At 38.9% G+C, this 14,643-nt stretch overlaps 1 protein-coding gene across 2 annotated transcripts; it reads left to right on the forward strand.

The window, feature by feature from the left end:
• Positions 1-4,035: 4,035 nt before the first annotated feature.
• LOC131333458 (MADS-box protein JOINTLESS-like) lies at positions 4,036-14,295 on the forward strand. Of its 2 annotated transcripts, none has more exons than XM_058367987.1 (9): positions 4,036-4,149; positions 7,697-7,906; positions 9,786-9,864; positions 10,351-10,412; positions 10,501-10,600; positions 10,706-10,747; positions 10,974-11,015; positions 11,679-11,863; positions 13,924-14,295. In XM_058367987.1, the coding sequence occupies exons 2-9, from the start codon at positions 7,725-7,727 to the stop codon at positions 13,946-13,948; spliced, it is 717 nt and encodes a 238-aa protein (XP_058223970.1). In that variant the 5' UTR covers positions 4,036-4,149; positions 7,697-7,724; the 3' UTR covers positions 13,949-14,295. The 2 variants fall into 2 exon arrangements, with proteins under 2 accessions (XP_058223970.1, XP_058223971.1); XM_058367988.1 differs by having other exon boundaries at positions 4,042-4,156.
• Positions 14,296-14,643: the final 348 nt, after the last annotated feature.

Consider the following 14,643-nt stretch of genomic DNA (forward strand, 5'->3'; position numbering starts at 1 on the left):
ATACTTCTTTATTTATGCTAGATTCGGTAATGTGTGCATCGGAGGACAAAATGGGCACTATTCCTTCCTTTTTTTTACACACCATATTGTGAAACCTAATTAGACTTCGTTCTGTTAAGATTCTTATTTTTAAGTACTCATTTTTCGTTTTACGAGACAGTGTCATTCTCTCACAATACGTCACGTTTAACTCAAAAAATAAGTACTAGTACTATTTCGCTTAGCATAATGGGGCCATACAGAAATGTTACACATACAGCAAAAGTGCACAGATTTTGTGTGGGGCCCACTACGGGTCCCACACAAATAATCCAAGCCGTTCATTAAATGTAAAATATTTTTTCAAGGGCCTCCGCAAAGAATCAGCTTAATCCAACACCTATAAGTGCTCGATTCAATCATCTAATTTTTCATTATCTTGAAATTCAAATGAAAAGTTAAATGATTGAATCGAGCACCTATGAGTATCGGATTGAGCTGATTTTTCGCGGGGGCCCTTGAAAAAATATTTTACATTTAATGAACTGTTCGGATTATTTGTGTAGGACCCGTAGTGGGCCCCACACAAAATCTGTGCACTTTTGCTGTGTGTGTAGCATTGCTGGGGGCCATAACTACTCTTATTTTGGGTTCGACGGTTAGGGGTGTCCATGACAATTTACACACCTCAACTAATATCTTTACCTGTCCGGTCAAAGAGGAACCATCCAAGCCAAAATTAAGTACTTCACAATAAATTACTTTCATACAGCGAGTCTCGTAAATTCGAACATTAATTGGTCAAACGTGTGGGTAACAAATCCACCAACTAATTGACTTGAACTGTGAGAATCCTATGGAGACCGACACCCAACACCGACTAGGCCTACCGACGGGCCCACTCCGGGTCCTAAATGGATGATCGAGCCATTCAATAATTTATTATATAAAACCGAATAGATCCGTAAAAAATCAACTTTAATTCGATACGTATATGCGCTCGATCCAATTATTGCTAGTGTATTAGGGCTACCTAATTATTACTACTACTGTACTATTCGTTGGGATTCTAAAAGAGATGGACACGAAATCCCCTTTACAACTCACTTGGAAGGCAGTAGAAGGCGGTAGAAGCACAACCATACCTTTTTCAAATAATGAGTAAAAAGAAAAAAAAAAGAAAGCAAATTGAGGGAGATGAATGATTGTAGGGAACAGCTGTGGGGGTGTATGGGCAGATGTGGCTGTGTTCCCCCCCTACAAAATATCTGTACGGTCAAAGCGTGGGTTACAATAGTACTAGTATTAAAGATTTTTTTTTTTTCAATATTATATACATTGGCAGAGGTTAGTAGGGAGGTGTTAGAGTTACCACGGAGGTCTAGAGGGTATCTATAGCCATGGCCCTCAAAGCCCCTCCCCTCGTGGGACTCGAACCGTGGTCACTACTAAGGAGAAGGAGATGAGTAACCAACTTCATTAAAACTGGTGCTCGTATTAAAGTTGTTGAATGGTATAGTTTGTCCCATGTAATTTGGAATAATAGTGTAGTTGCATGATTTCATAGTCTATCCGTTTGGTCCCTTTCATTACTAGAGCCAAAATAGATAGATTTTCAAAGTTATGTACCCTTTAGTTTCGTGGTGGTAAATTAGTAGTCTATTGCATTTTTACTTCCATTTTGAATTTTTTACGAAAAAGGAAGGGAAAAAAGAAAGCATTCTTGGCTTTTTCTCATTAGCTAGTCTTAATGGACAGGTCATATAGATCAGCATCTGATAAAAGAAACTATGAACCAAAATTTTAAGACAGATGAAGTATTAGGTTTCTGGAAAAGGCTGTTGTTAAATCTGATTTGGCTTTAGTGTGATTCTCGTTGACTGTTTATTTGAATTTGTTTGTGGGTACGCTAGCTCATGTGTTGTGCTGTATCAGTTGTTTCAGTTAACCGAGTTGCAAAAGAAAAGTTACTTTCCACTTTCTTGTAATAATTGGGTCATGTGTATGAATATGATGATATTTTGTGTAATATTCTCAACTATCTATGTTACCCTTTGTGATATGTAAGCTGCATGTTCACAACTCACGCCTACTTAGATGCTCTCAAACTTTAGTTTCATAGGATTTCCTTGAAATAAAAATACTTATCCTTCCTCTCTATGTGAATCATTATTGTCGTACCCTACCACCTTAAAATTAGTGGAAATCACCATTAGCTACAACTATGGATTACATTGTCTTATTGGTTTTCATCTAATTAAAATAAGCATGCCGACTATTAATGCCACATTGATAACTTAGGAGGCCACCACAGACTCACTTTTTGTTCTCCGTTCCGAAATAAGGATCCAATATTTTATATTGGACTGTCCTTACATAAATGTTCATTTTGAAAAGTACATGGTAAAAGTTTGTGCAATTATCATTTTGTCATTTTAAAAAGTTAATGAGTAAAAGTGGGGGTAAAAGTTAATAAAAAATGTGTAATAATAATGTCTCTTTAATTTAATTATGTTTTTCATCTGCAAAATTTAGTTTTGCATAATATTATATTTTTGGCAAGATTAAATTATAGAAAAGAGCATGGAATCTTTAAAATTATCGTATTGCATAACTATGCGAATGTTTCTCTCAAATCCTGACCTCCCTAATACCAAAATCCTAGTTTCGTCCTTGATATCTAACATTGACTCTCCCTTCACCTATGATATAGCCAACGCTCTACCACGTCTTCCTCACATATACATTACCATAATAGCATCACTCGGTTTATTTCTCGTTCGCATCTTTTCATGTCCCAATTATGGGAAGAAGTGGGCATAACGAAAGAGAGGTGAAGAGACAAAATCAAAAAATTATTTAGAAAATGATGGTAGAAGCCAAGGTGTTGTAGATTTACAAATACAGTAACTTTTGGTTTGTAGAAGCGCGGCGGACTATTCAAACCCAACATTAGAAGTGAAACATAGCATGTAATCGCATAGACAACGGCATTGCAACAACAAACTTTCACTCGATCTACTCCTTTAGGATAAACGTTGCACAAAACTAAAAACTATGATTCCGGATATCGCACTTTAGCCCCTCGAACTAACTACCACCGCAAGAGTTGTTGTCTTTGATCATATTAGTTGCACTGTTGAGAGAGACAATCATTTAAATGAAAGTGAAAGGCTGATAGGACAAGATGAATTGTGGATTGAGATAGAACGAAAAGGATAGAAAATATAGGGGATGCTTGTGGTGTTAATGAGGAGAAATAAAGAGAAAATTCAGGCATAATTACAGAAGCAATTACTGTATGTCTTTTTTTGTATTATTATTAAGTGTAAAATTACTAGCTACCCCACATTACCCTTTAGAAATTATTTCTCCGCCATCTACCGACATTGTAAAAAGGTAATTTAGGTTTGCTATTACCACCAATGGGTGCATGGGTGATAAGTGCAATTATGGCAAACTTATGAAGTTGGGTTGAAAGGAGGTCCAGTGTAATATTTTGTCGGAAGCACAGTGTTTTTATTTATCTTTTTTTTTTGTTTTTTTGGGGTGGGGGGCAAAGTAATTCCATTTATCATTCCATGTCTCCTAGTACTACTATGCATAGTTGCAAATATGATTCCACACATTTTCTCATTAAAGGGTATCATCTTTGGGACAAGTTTTTTTTAGTGCAAATAGGATATGGTCCACATAAAAGGGCACAATTTAGAGGTTGAGAAAGAGGAGAGAGAATGGTCGATTGAATAGAAGAAAGAGTGCTCGGATCTGAATCATTCAAAATACGTTTGGACTGTTCGGATGCGTGCTGAGTATCGCCACGTAATATTCAATTTGCACCAAAAAACTTCTCTTTTTTTGGCCACTCCACTTGTACTCACATACACCTAGCTTCTTTGGGAAAATAATGTACAAAAACTATTGGCCGATAAAAAGGAACTTGAAACGCTATCTAAATGGAAAGTTTCTATATATAGAATGTACCCAACTCTCCCTCCCTCCCTCCCTGCCTCTCACACACCCCTCTCTCTCTCTCTCTATATATATATATATGTATATATATATCTCAGTACTCTCGAGCTATTCATCCCATAAGTGGTAGCTATCTTCGATCCAGCAAGTTTCCTTCCAACATTTCAGAATTCATTCTCTTCCTCTTTCTCTCGGAAGGTGAACAGTGAGTCATCGACTATCCAATCTTTAGTTCTCTCTTTCAATTTCTTGAGTTTATCTGTATAACTGTATTTCAAAAAAAAAACAAAAAATACAAGAAAAAAAACCCACTATAATTGGTGGGTGTTCCTGGGTTTCTTGAACCAGATCTAAACTGGGTTTCTTTCACCATGGTTATGTTTATCCCCCCCAAAAGCCCTCGTGTTTTTTCTGTAAAATTTCTTCAAACCAGATGATGTAGTTGTCCAAGAAACTGGTAAAATAGGCATCGTTTGTGATGCTAAATCTGAGTTCTTAGCAAGCTAGCCTTGAGCCTTGACCTAGATCTAATCTGGTTCTTTCCTTTTCTTTTTTTTTTCTACTGTTAAAGTTAACCAGAACCAGAAGCTACATATTTTCCATTCTTTCTTCCTTGATATTTTAGGGTCAAGTTCAATGCATCTCGTTGCGATTTGACGCGTGTGTGTACTGTTTTCCTGACGCTTTGAATTTGGTGAGAAAAGAAAAGGATAGAGAATAGAGATTCTCGCCACTTGTCTGGGTTAACGGATGAGAAACGATGAGGAAATGTGTGTAAATGAAAGACTTGGGGGCGTGATAACCGATAAGTATGGACAACTTCGTATTGTTCAAAAATGTTAAGTTGTTTCTGCTAACCTCGAAGTTGTACATGTGGGTTAGTGTAAGTAACATGACAAATTACAATAACTTCCGGTCTAAATATTTTAGTGGAAACGCCCCCATATTTTGTTTCTCACCATTTCTCACAAAAAGAAATGATAAGATTTTATGAAAAATTATGACACTTTCTTTTTCTCATCAAATCACACAATCCAAAGGGGTTATTAGGGTGCGTTTTCCATAAATTTACTTTGGTATTTACGTTGAAATGGTGGTTTTGGACTCCTTTGGTCTGTATGTTAAAAACACGATTCATTATTCCCTAGTTGTTGGTATTTTTCGATCTTATTTATTTTTCGTAATTTGTTGTTTACTTTTCGTAATATTTTTTTGGACTATGATGAGACAAATAAAAAAAGTAATATTTTTTTTTGTTTTATTAGAATCAAACAATTGCGGTCGTAATCCACATCGAGCGGACCTTGTAAATCTTGAATTAATTAATACTATGTGTTAGTGCTCTCCATTTCTTTAATTATTTTCTAATAACACAGTGTACGTACGTGCACTTCTATTGATATTATTACCCGTTTGCGTTTCACTAGATATATGAATAACAAGTCGTCTCCGGTTGGTTGAGGGGGAGGACAACAACTAGAGTATCTCCGGCCGGCCGAAAAATTGGCCTACACATTCAAAACAGATTAGAAATTTGGGGGTCGTTTGGTAACGGTATTAAGGGAGGCAAGAGTCATCCCGTTATTTTAATTAATTTATTTTTCCATTGTTTATACGTTAGCTAGGGGTTGGTATGTTAGTCAACGGCGGTTTAGAAGCTATCCATAGCCCTGAACTCCAAATCTGCTCCCCATAGGGCTCGAAATACTGGCCACCACTAGAGAGACACACAAGCAAACCAACTCAAGTAAGCTTGGCTCAACACTGGCAATTACTTGCTGTCGCCAAAATTTGCATCAATGGCTTAATTTTCCTTTCTCCTCTCTTTCTCTCTCTAAAAATCGTTTCCCCTCCCTTTCTCTTCTGTTTAGGGTTTTCAGTCGGGGCGTCTCCTCCTCTCCTGTGGGCACCTTCTCCCTCCGCCCCTCTCCTCTCTCTCCCTTTCTCTCTCCCTTCTTCTCCCCTTTTCTTTTTCCCTCTCCTTAGCCTTTTTTGCATCTCTCTTCCCCTCGATTTCTCCATCGCCGGTTCCTTTCCAACTTCTCTCCCACTTGTCTTGCCGTTCTCACGTCGGATTTTTCTCTTGAGTGGATCCGATTTTGGGGCTTAACGGCATGGTGGGTTTCAGCGACAGGTGGAGGCGATGTTTGGGGTGGGTCACCTGGTGGTTGCTCTCCTGGGTGGAATCAGTTTTATGCCTAATGTCTTAGGGTGCTCCACGTGGCTGTTGATGGTGCGATCTTTATTTCTCTAGGCCCTTCAGATATGATGTTATCCGTCCGTTTTTGCTCTTGTTTGTTTGGTGGTGGGTGTGTTCCTGCGAAATTGTTTCTGGGCTCTGTCCTAGTTCAGCGAAGGTGGTAGCTATTGGTGTTGGTCTAAGCTTTTGGATGACTTGCTTTCGGGTCTGGGGTTATGGCTGGAGAAGTTTTGGTTGTAGCGGTCGTTGGCCTTTGGGGCGGCAATGGCGTTGGTGGTCTTAGGGTGGTGGTTACAGGCGGCTAGGGTTAGTTTTTTTTTTGCTCTTTTAGGTTTGTTTATTTTGGGTGCTAGACTTAGCCCATTTGTTTTGTTTGTGTCTCTTGGGTGTTTATTGGTATTTTACCAACTTTTTGGTGTTTTTTGTGTTTTTTTGTTGTAAATGTGAGCTGAAGTGTAGTGATAGATGAGGTATAACCTTTGTGCATGATGCTTCCTGATATATCACTGTAGGGTTTCTCTTTTGTATCCTTTTTAATGATATGAAAATTCTTTTTTTTGCTAATAAAAAAAAAGTACTAAGGAAAGTTTTTGAATAATAAGTGAAGAGAGATGAGAGAAGTAAGTTGAGAGTAAACTTATTTTTTTTATCGGCTTGAGAGTAAACTTATTAGTAAATGTGCTGAGAGAGGTAGAAATATTTTGGAATCCCAAGTGAACAAACCGTTGTTGTTTTGGTTAAAACTGTATTAATTAATCCGTAGTACAGATACATCAAATATATAATCTCACATATAGTGATTGGTGTTAATTAACCTTATGATGATCAGTATCGACCCTATAAAATTACAAAACTCTCAGACTAACTTCGGAGTCCTAGAAGGTTATAATGATCACGCATATACCCACAGGGTTTGGAACGTTTAGCCTCCTTAAGATTCGAACATGCAACCTACACATGAATTGGGTATGCCCTTCTTCTTTGGCAGACCTTGTTGTCTAGTGGTTTGACAACGGGTTTTGTAAATTGGAGAAGCACATTTAGGAAGCTTGCTTTTCTGCTACCATTTGGTCTTAATGGCTAATAAGGAATAACTTAGTTTTCAACAATGCTGTTCCAGTGATTAGGGAAGGTTTTTTGTGCTCGGCAGTGATTAGGGAAGTTGGGGATGGTATTAAAACTAAAGTGGCAATGTCAATGAAAACCAAATTTGATATCAAGATCTACACGGTAGAGGAATTTAAGGGCGTCTTGGATGGTATTCGAAAGTTAATTCTTTGGTTTTTCCTCCAACTCTCGGTTGGATGTTTTCTGTTGTATTTTTCTTTCTTTTGGCAGTGTAGCATTTTGGTGCTTCTTGCCTCCCTCTCGATGTAACCCGGTTAAGTTTTATAAAAGTTTGTTTTGCCGATAAAAAAAAACATGCAACTTGCAGGTGGAGGACGAAACAACCCCCCTTGGGGTTTATAAACCCAAGGGTTCATATGTGCTTTGCTTGTTAATTCCATCAATTAAATAAACTGTGTTGGAATATTGGGAGTACAGTACTGCAGGTGGTGTGGGGGTCAAGAAAATGGCTCGGGAGAGGATAAAGATAAAGAAGATAGACAACGTGACGGCGAGGCAAGTGACTTTCTCCAAGAGGCGAAAAGGGCTTTTCAAGAAAGCCGAGGAGTTGGCTGTACTCTGCGACGTCGATGTTGCTCTCATCATGTTCTCCGCCACCGGAAAGCTTTTCCAGTTTGCTAGCTCCAGGTGCGTTACGTATTCCCTCTTATTTAAGTGCTCATTACTAAAGTCTTTTACCGATGCAAGAATTTTTTTTACTAGTAATTTGCAAGGACGAATGAGTTCGGGTAACCATCCTATGTACCTAAGTTTTTCAGCTTTCTTTGTACTTGTAGTAGTTGTGTATATTATCTTTGTAACAAGTTAATTAAAATCATGTTATCTTTATACCCGAGTGTACAAATTACTTTGAGGCTCGTCTCAAATACTTCCCTAGAGATATTGGAGCCGCTCATTTTTAGAGAATCCAAGACGGGTCCCAGGTGATTTGTATGCGTGGGTACAAATCCCAAATCTATAGATTCTATACCCTTGGCACTTATCACGGATCAGTACTGAAATTTTGTGTTCCGCTGTAAAGTATATCTATCTCGTTGCTTAATTATTTTATGTTAGAGAGAGAGAGAGAGAGAGAGAGAGAGAGAGAGTATTGAATGTTGTAGATCCACTAACACACACGCAGAGATAGAGAGAGAGAGAGAGTAACAGTACACAAAGAAAGAAACACTTTATTTATTCGAGTCTCACGCTACGCGACAATAATCTTCTTTGTTTATTTGTAGTGGGCACCCCATGTGTTTGTCTACTTATGAAAATTTGGTTCATTCACAACTTTTATGAATTGGGTTGATTCAATAAAAAGACACACAAATGGCTCAAGGAAATGTTATGGGGCATAGATTTTATTAGAGGCGTTGAACGGGCTGGGCCGACACAAGCATGACACATGCATGACACGTTTAGCGTCGACGCGATACGGTATAGATCTGGCACGGCACGGCACGGCACGACACGATATGAACACTAAAGTGAGTTGGGCTGGGCTATCGTTTTGGAGCCCACGGCACGCCATGGGCATGGTTAGGCACGGCATGGAACACGGCACGAAGCAAGACACATACACGTATAAGAACACGATAAAAATACTAGTGATGCATTTCTAGTTGAGAATGCATATGGTTGATAGATGAGGAGTGTGGCATGGAATGCGTACGATTGATGATTGAGTAGATGCCAACTTAGTTGGGATGTATTCAAACCGTAGTGATGCATTTTTTATTTGTAATTACATTCATTGTATTACAAGGTTTAATTATCAATAAATTGTTTTGTATTTTTTGAACTAAATGTGTTAATTTTTAGTTGTAATTATCAATTTAAAAAAATATAATGGTAATTTTTTAGAAGTGTTTTTTAGTTTTACAAGGCTGATTGTGCATGGGTACGAAAATCGGCACGGCACGGCACAACACAAATTGTGGTGGGCCGTGGGTCGTGGCTGGGCCGAGGATATTCTGAAAAAGCACGGCACGGTTAGTAAATGGGCTCGGCACGACACGGCACGAAGCACGCTAGGAACGGAAATAAATGGGCTAGGCTCGGCCCATTCGACACCTCTAGATTTTATTGGTAACTCTGATGCTGGTGGCTTTAACTCTTTTCATCGGTATATATTGACATCGCAGAAGGCCGACTGAAAAACTGCTGCTGGAGATTAGGGAGTGTAGTGAATAGTATTAGTTCTTTTTTTTCTTTCTTGTCTATTTTGGCCGAACGTAGTGAGTGAGATATAGAAAGTTGACTTGAACTATTTTGCGGGGTCTATTAGGGAGAGATAACGAGTTGAGTTCTATTCACCTTCCACTTAAGAAGGTGAACGTTATCCTCGGACACAAACACGAAAAACATGGCGTGAGCCAAAATCTCGTACAAAATTTGGCCGATGATTTTGCAGTTATATACACTTTTGTGTAAATTGCTCCGTGCCTTTTTTTCCCCCTCTTTCTCAAGATTATTGGGCTCAAATTTTCCAATGGATTTATGTTTTTTTTTTTGGGCCTTGAAGCATGAACGCTATACTTGCAAAATACACTCTGCACTCAAGTAACATTGAGAGGCTGGACCAACCTTCCCTTGAGCTGCAGGTATGCCTTCTTATTTGGAAAACTTCTTATTAAAATTTGTGTTGCCAACTTTTTTTCCGTTCTGGTTTGCGGCTTAACGCTATGTCGGTTTGGGTTATGGGCCAACTTTGTTTGATCCCTCTTGTCGTCGTCTTCGGATTTTGTTAATCCGTTTAACTTGTTGTACTTAGTATTATTCGAGTTATTAAACATTTTCCCGGTATTAAAAACATTTGTGGATCCGTGTAGTTAGGTCTCTTTCTTCCAACAATCCGTTTTCGTTGCCAGAGAGAGAGCGAGGGGGGAGCGGGAGATGGTTTCATCCCCTGGCAATTGCCCAAACATTTGTGGATCGGTGTAGTTAGGTCTCCTTCTAGTAAGGACCTTGAATGCGGACCTTAGGTGCGGACCTCATAGTTCGGAGCCCCACGTTAATAATCGGAGCCGTTCAACTTATTTGAAATATGGAGCTATTGACTTGTATATATATGTTGCTCTTGATTGTAGCTTGAGGACAGTACCAGTGTCAAATTGAGGGAGGAAATTTCACAAAGGACCAATGAGCTAAGGTATGCAAACATTTTGTCAAATAGATTTGCCATTTCTATAAGCTAAAAAATACCATTAAATTGACAAAAATTCTGTTTTATAAAACAGGCGGATGAGGGGTGAGGACATCCAAGGACTGAAAATAGAAGACCTGCAGCAGCTGGAGAAACGGCTTCAAGAAGGGCTCGGCCGCGTGATTGGGACGAAGGTATTTTCTCTGATCATATGCATGGTTTGAATTTATTTTCCCAAATTTGTTACAAGGATGACGGCTATGGTTGGATACTAACATGGCATTTTCGGACCGTTTCAGAGTGAACGAGTCATGAACGAAATCACCGGCCTCCAAAGGAAGGTACGGAAATGTTTCTCATGGTGATTCAAGTTTCACGGTGCAAAGCAAGTTTTATGCACTTTGAAATTTCAAACATATATAATCGTCATCGTTTTTGTTTTCTGGTCTTCATTCTCTCTTCTCCAAACTTAACAAATCAAACCGAGTCTCGTGTCTTGATTAAACTGGTGTGCTACGTACATTTATTTTATTTTATTTTAATATTTTGCTCTGAACTTTTATGCAGGGGGATCAGTTGATTGAAGAGAACCAGAAACTGAAACAGAAAGTAAGGTCTTCTGTTCCCTAAGCCAATGTTTGGAATTGGGATATATGTCTACAAAAAATGAGAGTCTATTTCTATTATCAAAATCTTATTTTCTTTAGGCTTAGTGGACTTTTTTTTGCCCCTTTGGTCAAGTTATTGATATTTCTGGCTATCTCGACAAGAGGAACCAGAGACAAAATTAGGAGTAGGCTTATGGGGCCCCTCGTAGTTTCTCTGTTTTATTTTTCTAAATTACAAAACTTAAATGTTAGTTGTTTTTTGGTTCCTCAAAAGCACCAAGATATTGTGTCTTGTATCGGGTGTTATTTAGACATTTAAATGTTACTGTGTTTGTTTTGGATTCAAAACCCAACCCCTCCCTCTGTGCATGATCTCCAATAATTTTTTCCTTCAATTATTACTATCATTTCTTTTTCTATATCTATCAACTCATTACCCCAAAAACCTCCCTCAAAACCCAAACCAAACGAACATAGATTCCCGAACTTTTTTAGTTCGACCCCCACGTTTACGAAATTCTGGTTCCGTCTCTGAGATGAACCACACAGATGAAAATACAAAAATGTAGGCCAAATCTGATAAAAGTCTAATAAAAATACAAAGAAATCATAATTTCCAGCCTAATTGTTTTAATCCAGAATGATATTATTTGATTGGATGCAGATGGAGATGATCAATTCTAAAGGAAAGGCGCCAGTGGTGGATGTGGCCATGGAGTTGGAAAATTTGAATGATGCTTTACCTGAAGAAGGGCAGTCTTCAGAGTCTGTAACTAATGTGTGCAGCAGCAGCAATACAAGTGCTCCACCTCCAGAGGAGGATTGCTCTGACACTTCTTTGAAGCTAGGGTAAGCAAACTAATTAATAGTACTAATTTATCTTTAGCATGGTATAATTAGGGGTGCGTATTATGTCGTATTGTGTACGTGTGATCTCGTGTTTGTGTCAGAATTTTTTCAACTTTTTTTTTTTGGTCGGCAAAATATGAAATTTTATTAAAAATGGAAAAAAGGGGAAGAGAATCTAACAAAAAGTTAGATGTACAACACAAGGGCAAAAGCCCAGAAACACCCGAGGGTCTACAGGGTCCACAACGAAAAAAAACAATAAAGTCCAACCCATACCCAGAATAAACAGAGAAAATCCCCAAACACCCAAATCCGGCCCAAACCTGGGCCGGCCCACCCTAACCAGTCCCCAAACCCTAACTACATCAGCCACCATCGCCATACAAAACACCGGAAAAAGCCTTGCTGTAAGCCTTGCTAACCTCTCCCAGATGTAGAGGCCGGCAGTTGGATCCGACCTACGAAAATGAGAGCCAAAGCAATTAGGACCGAAGGACACCAAACCACCACCACAATTGCCAAACCCAAAACCCCAACATCCAAACGCGACGAGCTGACAGCCCCACGGCCCCACACCCGATTGAGAACTTTGAACAGCTGTCGGTCGGACTTCGGCACACAAAGACGACAAGAGATACCAGCCATGGGGGCTGCATCCACCTCACCAACACCGCCATCTTCTTTGATCGATTTTGAAAATAGGATAAGAAACCTGCAAAAAAACGTTAGAAAAAGCAGCTAAAATACTCTCCTCCGCTATGACCCCACCACCGCCCGCCACCACCACCACCACCAACTGGCCCAGATCTACAACACCATCCACCACCACCCACAACCTCCGATCAAACCGGGCCACCCAACACCACTAGGCTCCTGGAGGAACCAAGGAACCTCCAGCCGGAGGAGACCGAGCAAAAACCCAGCCACCGCACCCTCCCATACTGAGGAGGGTGGAGGCCCAAAACACAAACGAAAATGGGGGAAATGGCCTGGATTTTGAATTGAGAAGGAAAGGGATGGAGAGAAGATAGCGGGAGCAAGGGGGAAATAGGAGCCCGGAGGAGGAGGGAGGGAGGCTACTCCTCCCCCCCCCCCCCCCCCCCCTAGCGGCGGCGGCCAAAAAACGGTATCCTAGAAGAAGAGGGTTAGAGAGAGAGGTGTTTTGGTATTTCAACTTTAACCTGACCTGTTTAGCTTTTTGTGTTATCATGTCATGTCATATTTGAGTTCTGTGTCAGAAATAGCTAACCTAACCTGCTAACTTCGTATTGAGTTCGTGTCGCGTCCAAAATTCCCACCCCTAGGTACAATATATGTGTTGGGACCGGAATTGGTTTTCACACTTTCCTTTTATTTTAAGTGTGCTTTTTTTTTGTTTGGTTTTCTTCATGCGAAATTGCAAAATTACCCTTTTCATTTGCCAAAAAAATGTAATTTGATAATTTCGCAGGGGTAAAAACGAAAAAAAGGAATCCATTTGATAAAAGGTGAGTCTTGAAAGAAATTTCTTATGCTGTGTGCCATTGTTGCATAACAATATATTTCTCCTCACTAATTTTGTGCTTCTCACTAAATCCCAGTCTCGTGTGAGAAATGGAATGGCATAACAAGATATTTCTCCTCTGATCAAAAAAACAAAAAAAAAAGATATTTCTCCTCACTATTTTTCGTCAAATTTTTTAACCAAATTACTTTGTGATCTAGCGGCCAAAAATATTATTCGCAATAATAGATGATAATTTGTAAATTTTTTTTGTTTCAAAATTAAAAGTTGTGTAGTTTTTGGTGATTAGATTAATTTCAGAAGTTAGCTAATGCCGTTTTTTTTTATTATCGGCGAAAGAATTTTTAGTTAAGTAACAAAGTCATATCAAGAGTATTAGCTTGCATGTGCTGCTCGATAAATTGAGGTCCTGTTCCGCTAAGGTTCTTTCTTTTTACGTACATATTTCTCGCTCAGTGGAACGGAGCCCTAATATTTTTGAGTTGCGGATAAAAAAAAAGTTGTCGAGTAAAAATTTTAATTCGTTGATACATGCATACATCTTTCTTAATTTCAGGCCACCTTTCTCAACCGCAGGCTGAAACTGAAGAAAGATGGAAGTGATTTCCCCAAGGAAGAAGCATTAATAATCTCCAGGAACTTAAATTAATAGTTATCACTCTGGAGAAATATTACTCCAGAGTGATAATATGCCATCAGATTTTCATCACCCTTAATCACTGCTTGGTTAGGTGATCGTGATTTATTAGAGTTAGAAGAACATGAATAGAGAATCATGCAAGGTCGTCGATTCTCCTACGTACGCGGATCGTGGTGTAATATATAGCGGTAAACTCGATGATCAATGAGATCTGGACTTGTTTGTAAGCAAATTTTAGGTTAATCCATGGTAAATAAATGTCTCCTACGTACACGGATCGCGGTATAATATTTAGTGGTAAGCTCGATGATCAATGAGATCTGGAATCGTTTGTAAGGAAATTTTAGGTTAATCCATTGGTAAACTTAAATGGGAAAGCCAAGAAGTTGTTGCTGTTTATACAACCAATTTTGTAGTCCTTTTTTTCAGTGTAATTTGTTTGGACGGTTTCTACTTCCTGTTTATTGGCAAAAATAATTAATAAGCTTGTAAAAATTATAGTAGTTTTTAAAATCTAATATTGTATATATCAATAGAGGATTAACGGGAAGTTAATGTGTTAACAACTACAGGGGGTTCGACTTCTTCCCATAGATTCGAACCCCATAGCCCCATACCTCCTTGGGTACAAACAGA

The sequence above is a fragment of the Rhododendron vialii genome, chromosome 7a, assembly GCF_030253575.1.
Source record: "Rhododendron vialii isolate Sample 1 chromosome 7a, ASM3025357v1".
Taxonomy (NCBI): domain Eukaryota; kingdom Viridiplantae; phylum Streptophyta; class Magnoliopsida; order Ericales; family Ericaceae; genus Rhododendron; species Rhododendron vialii.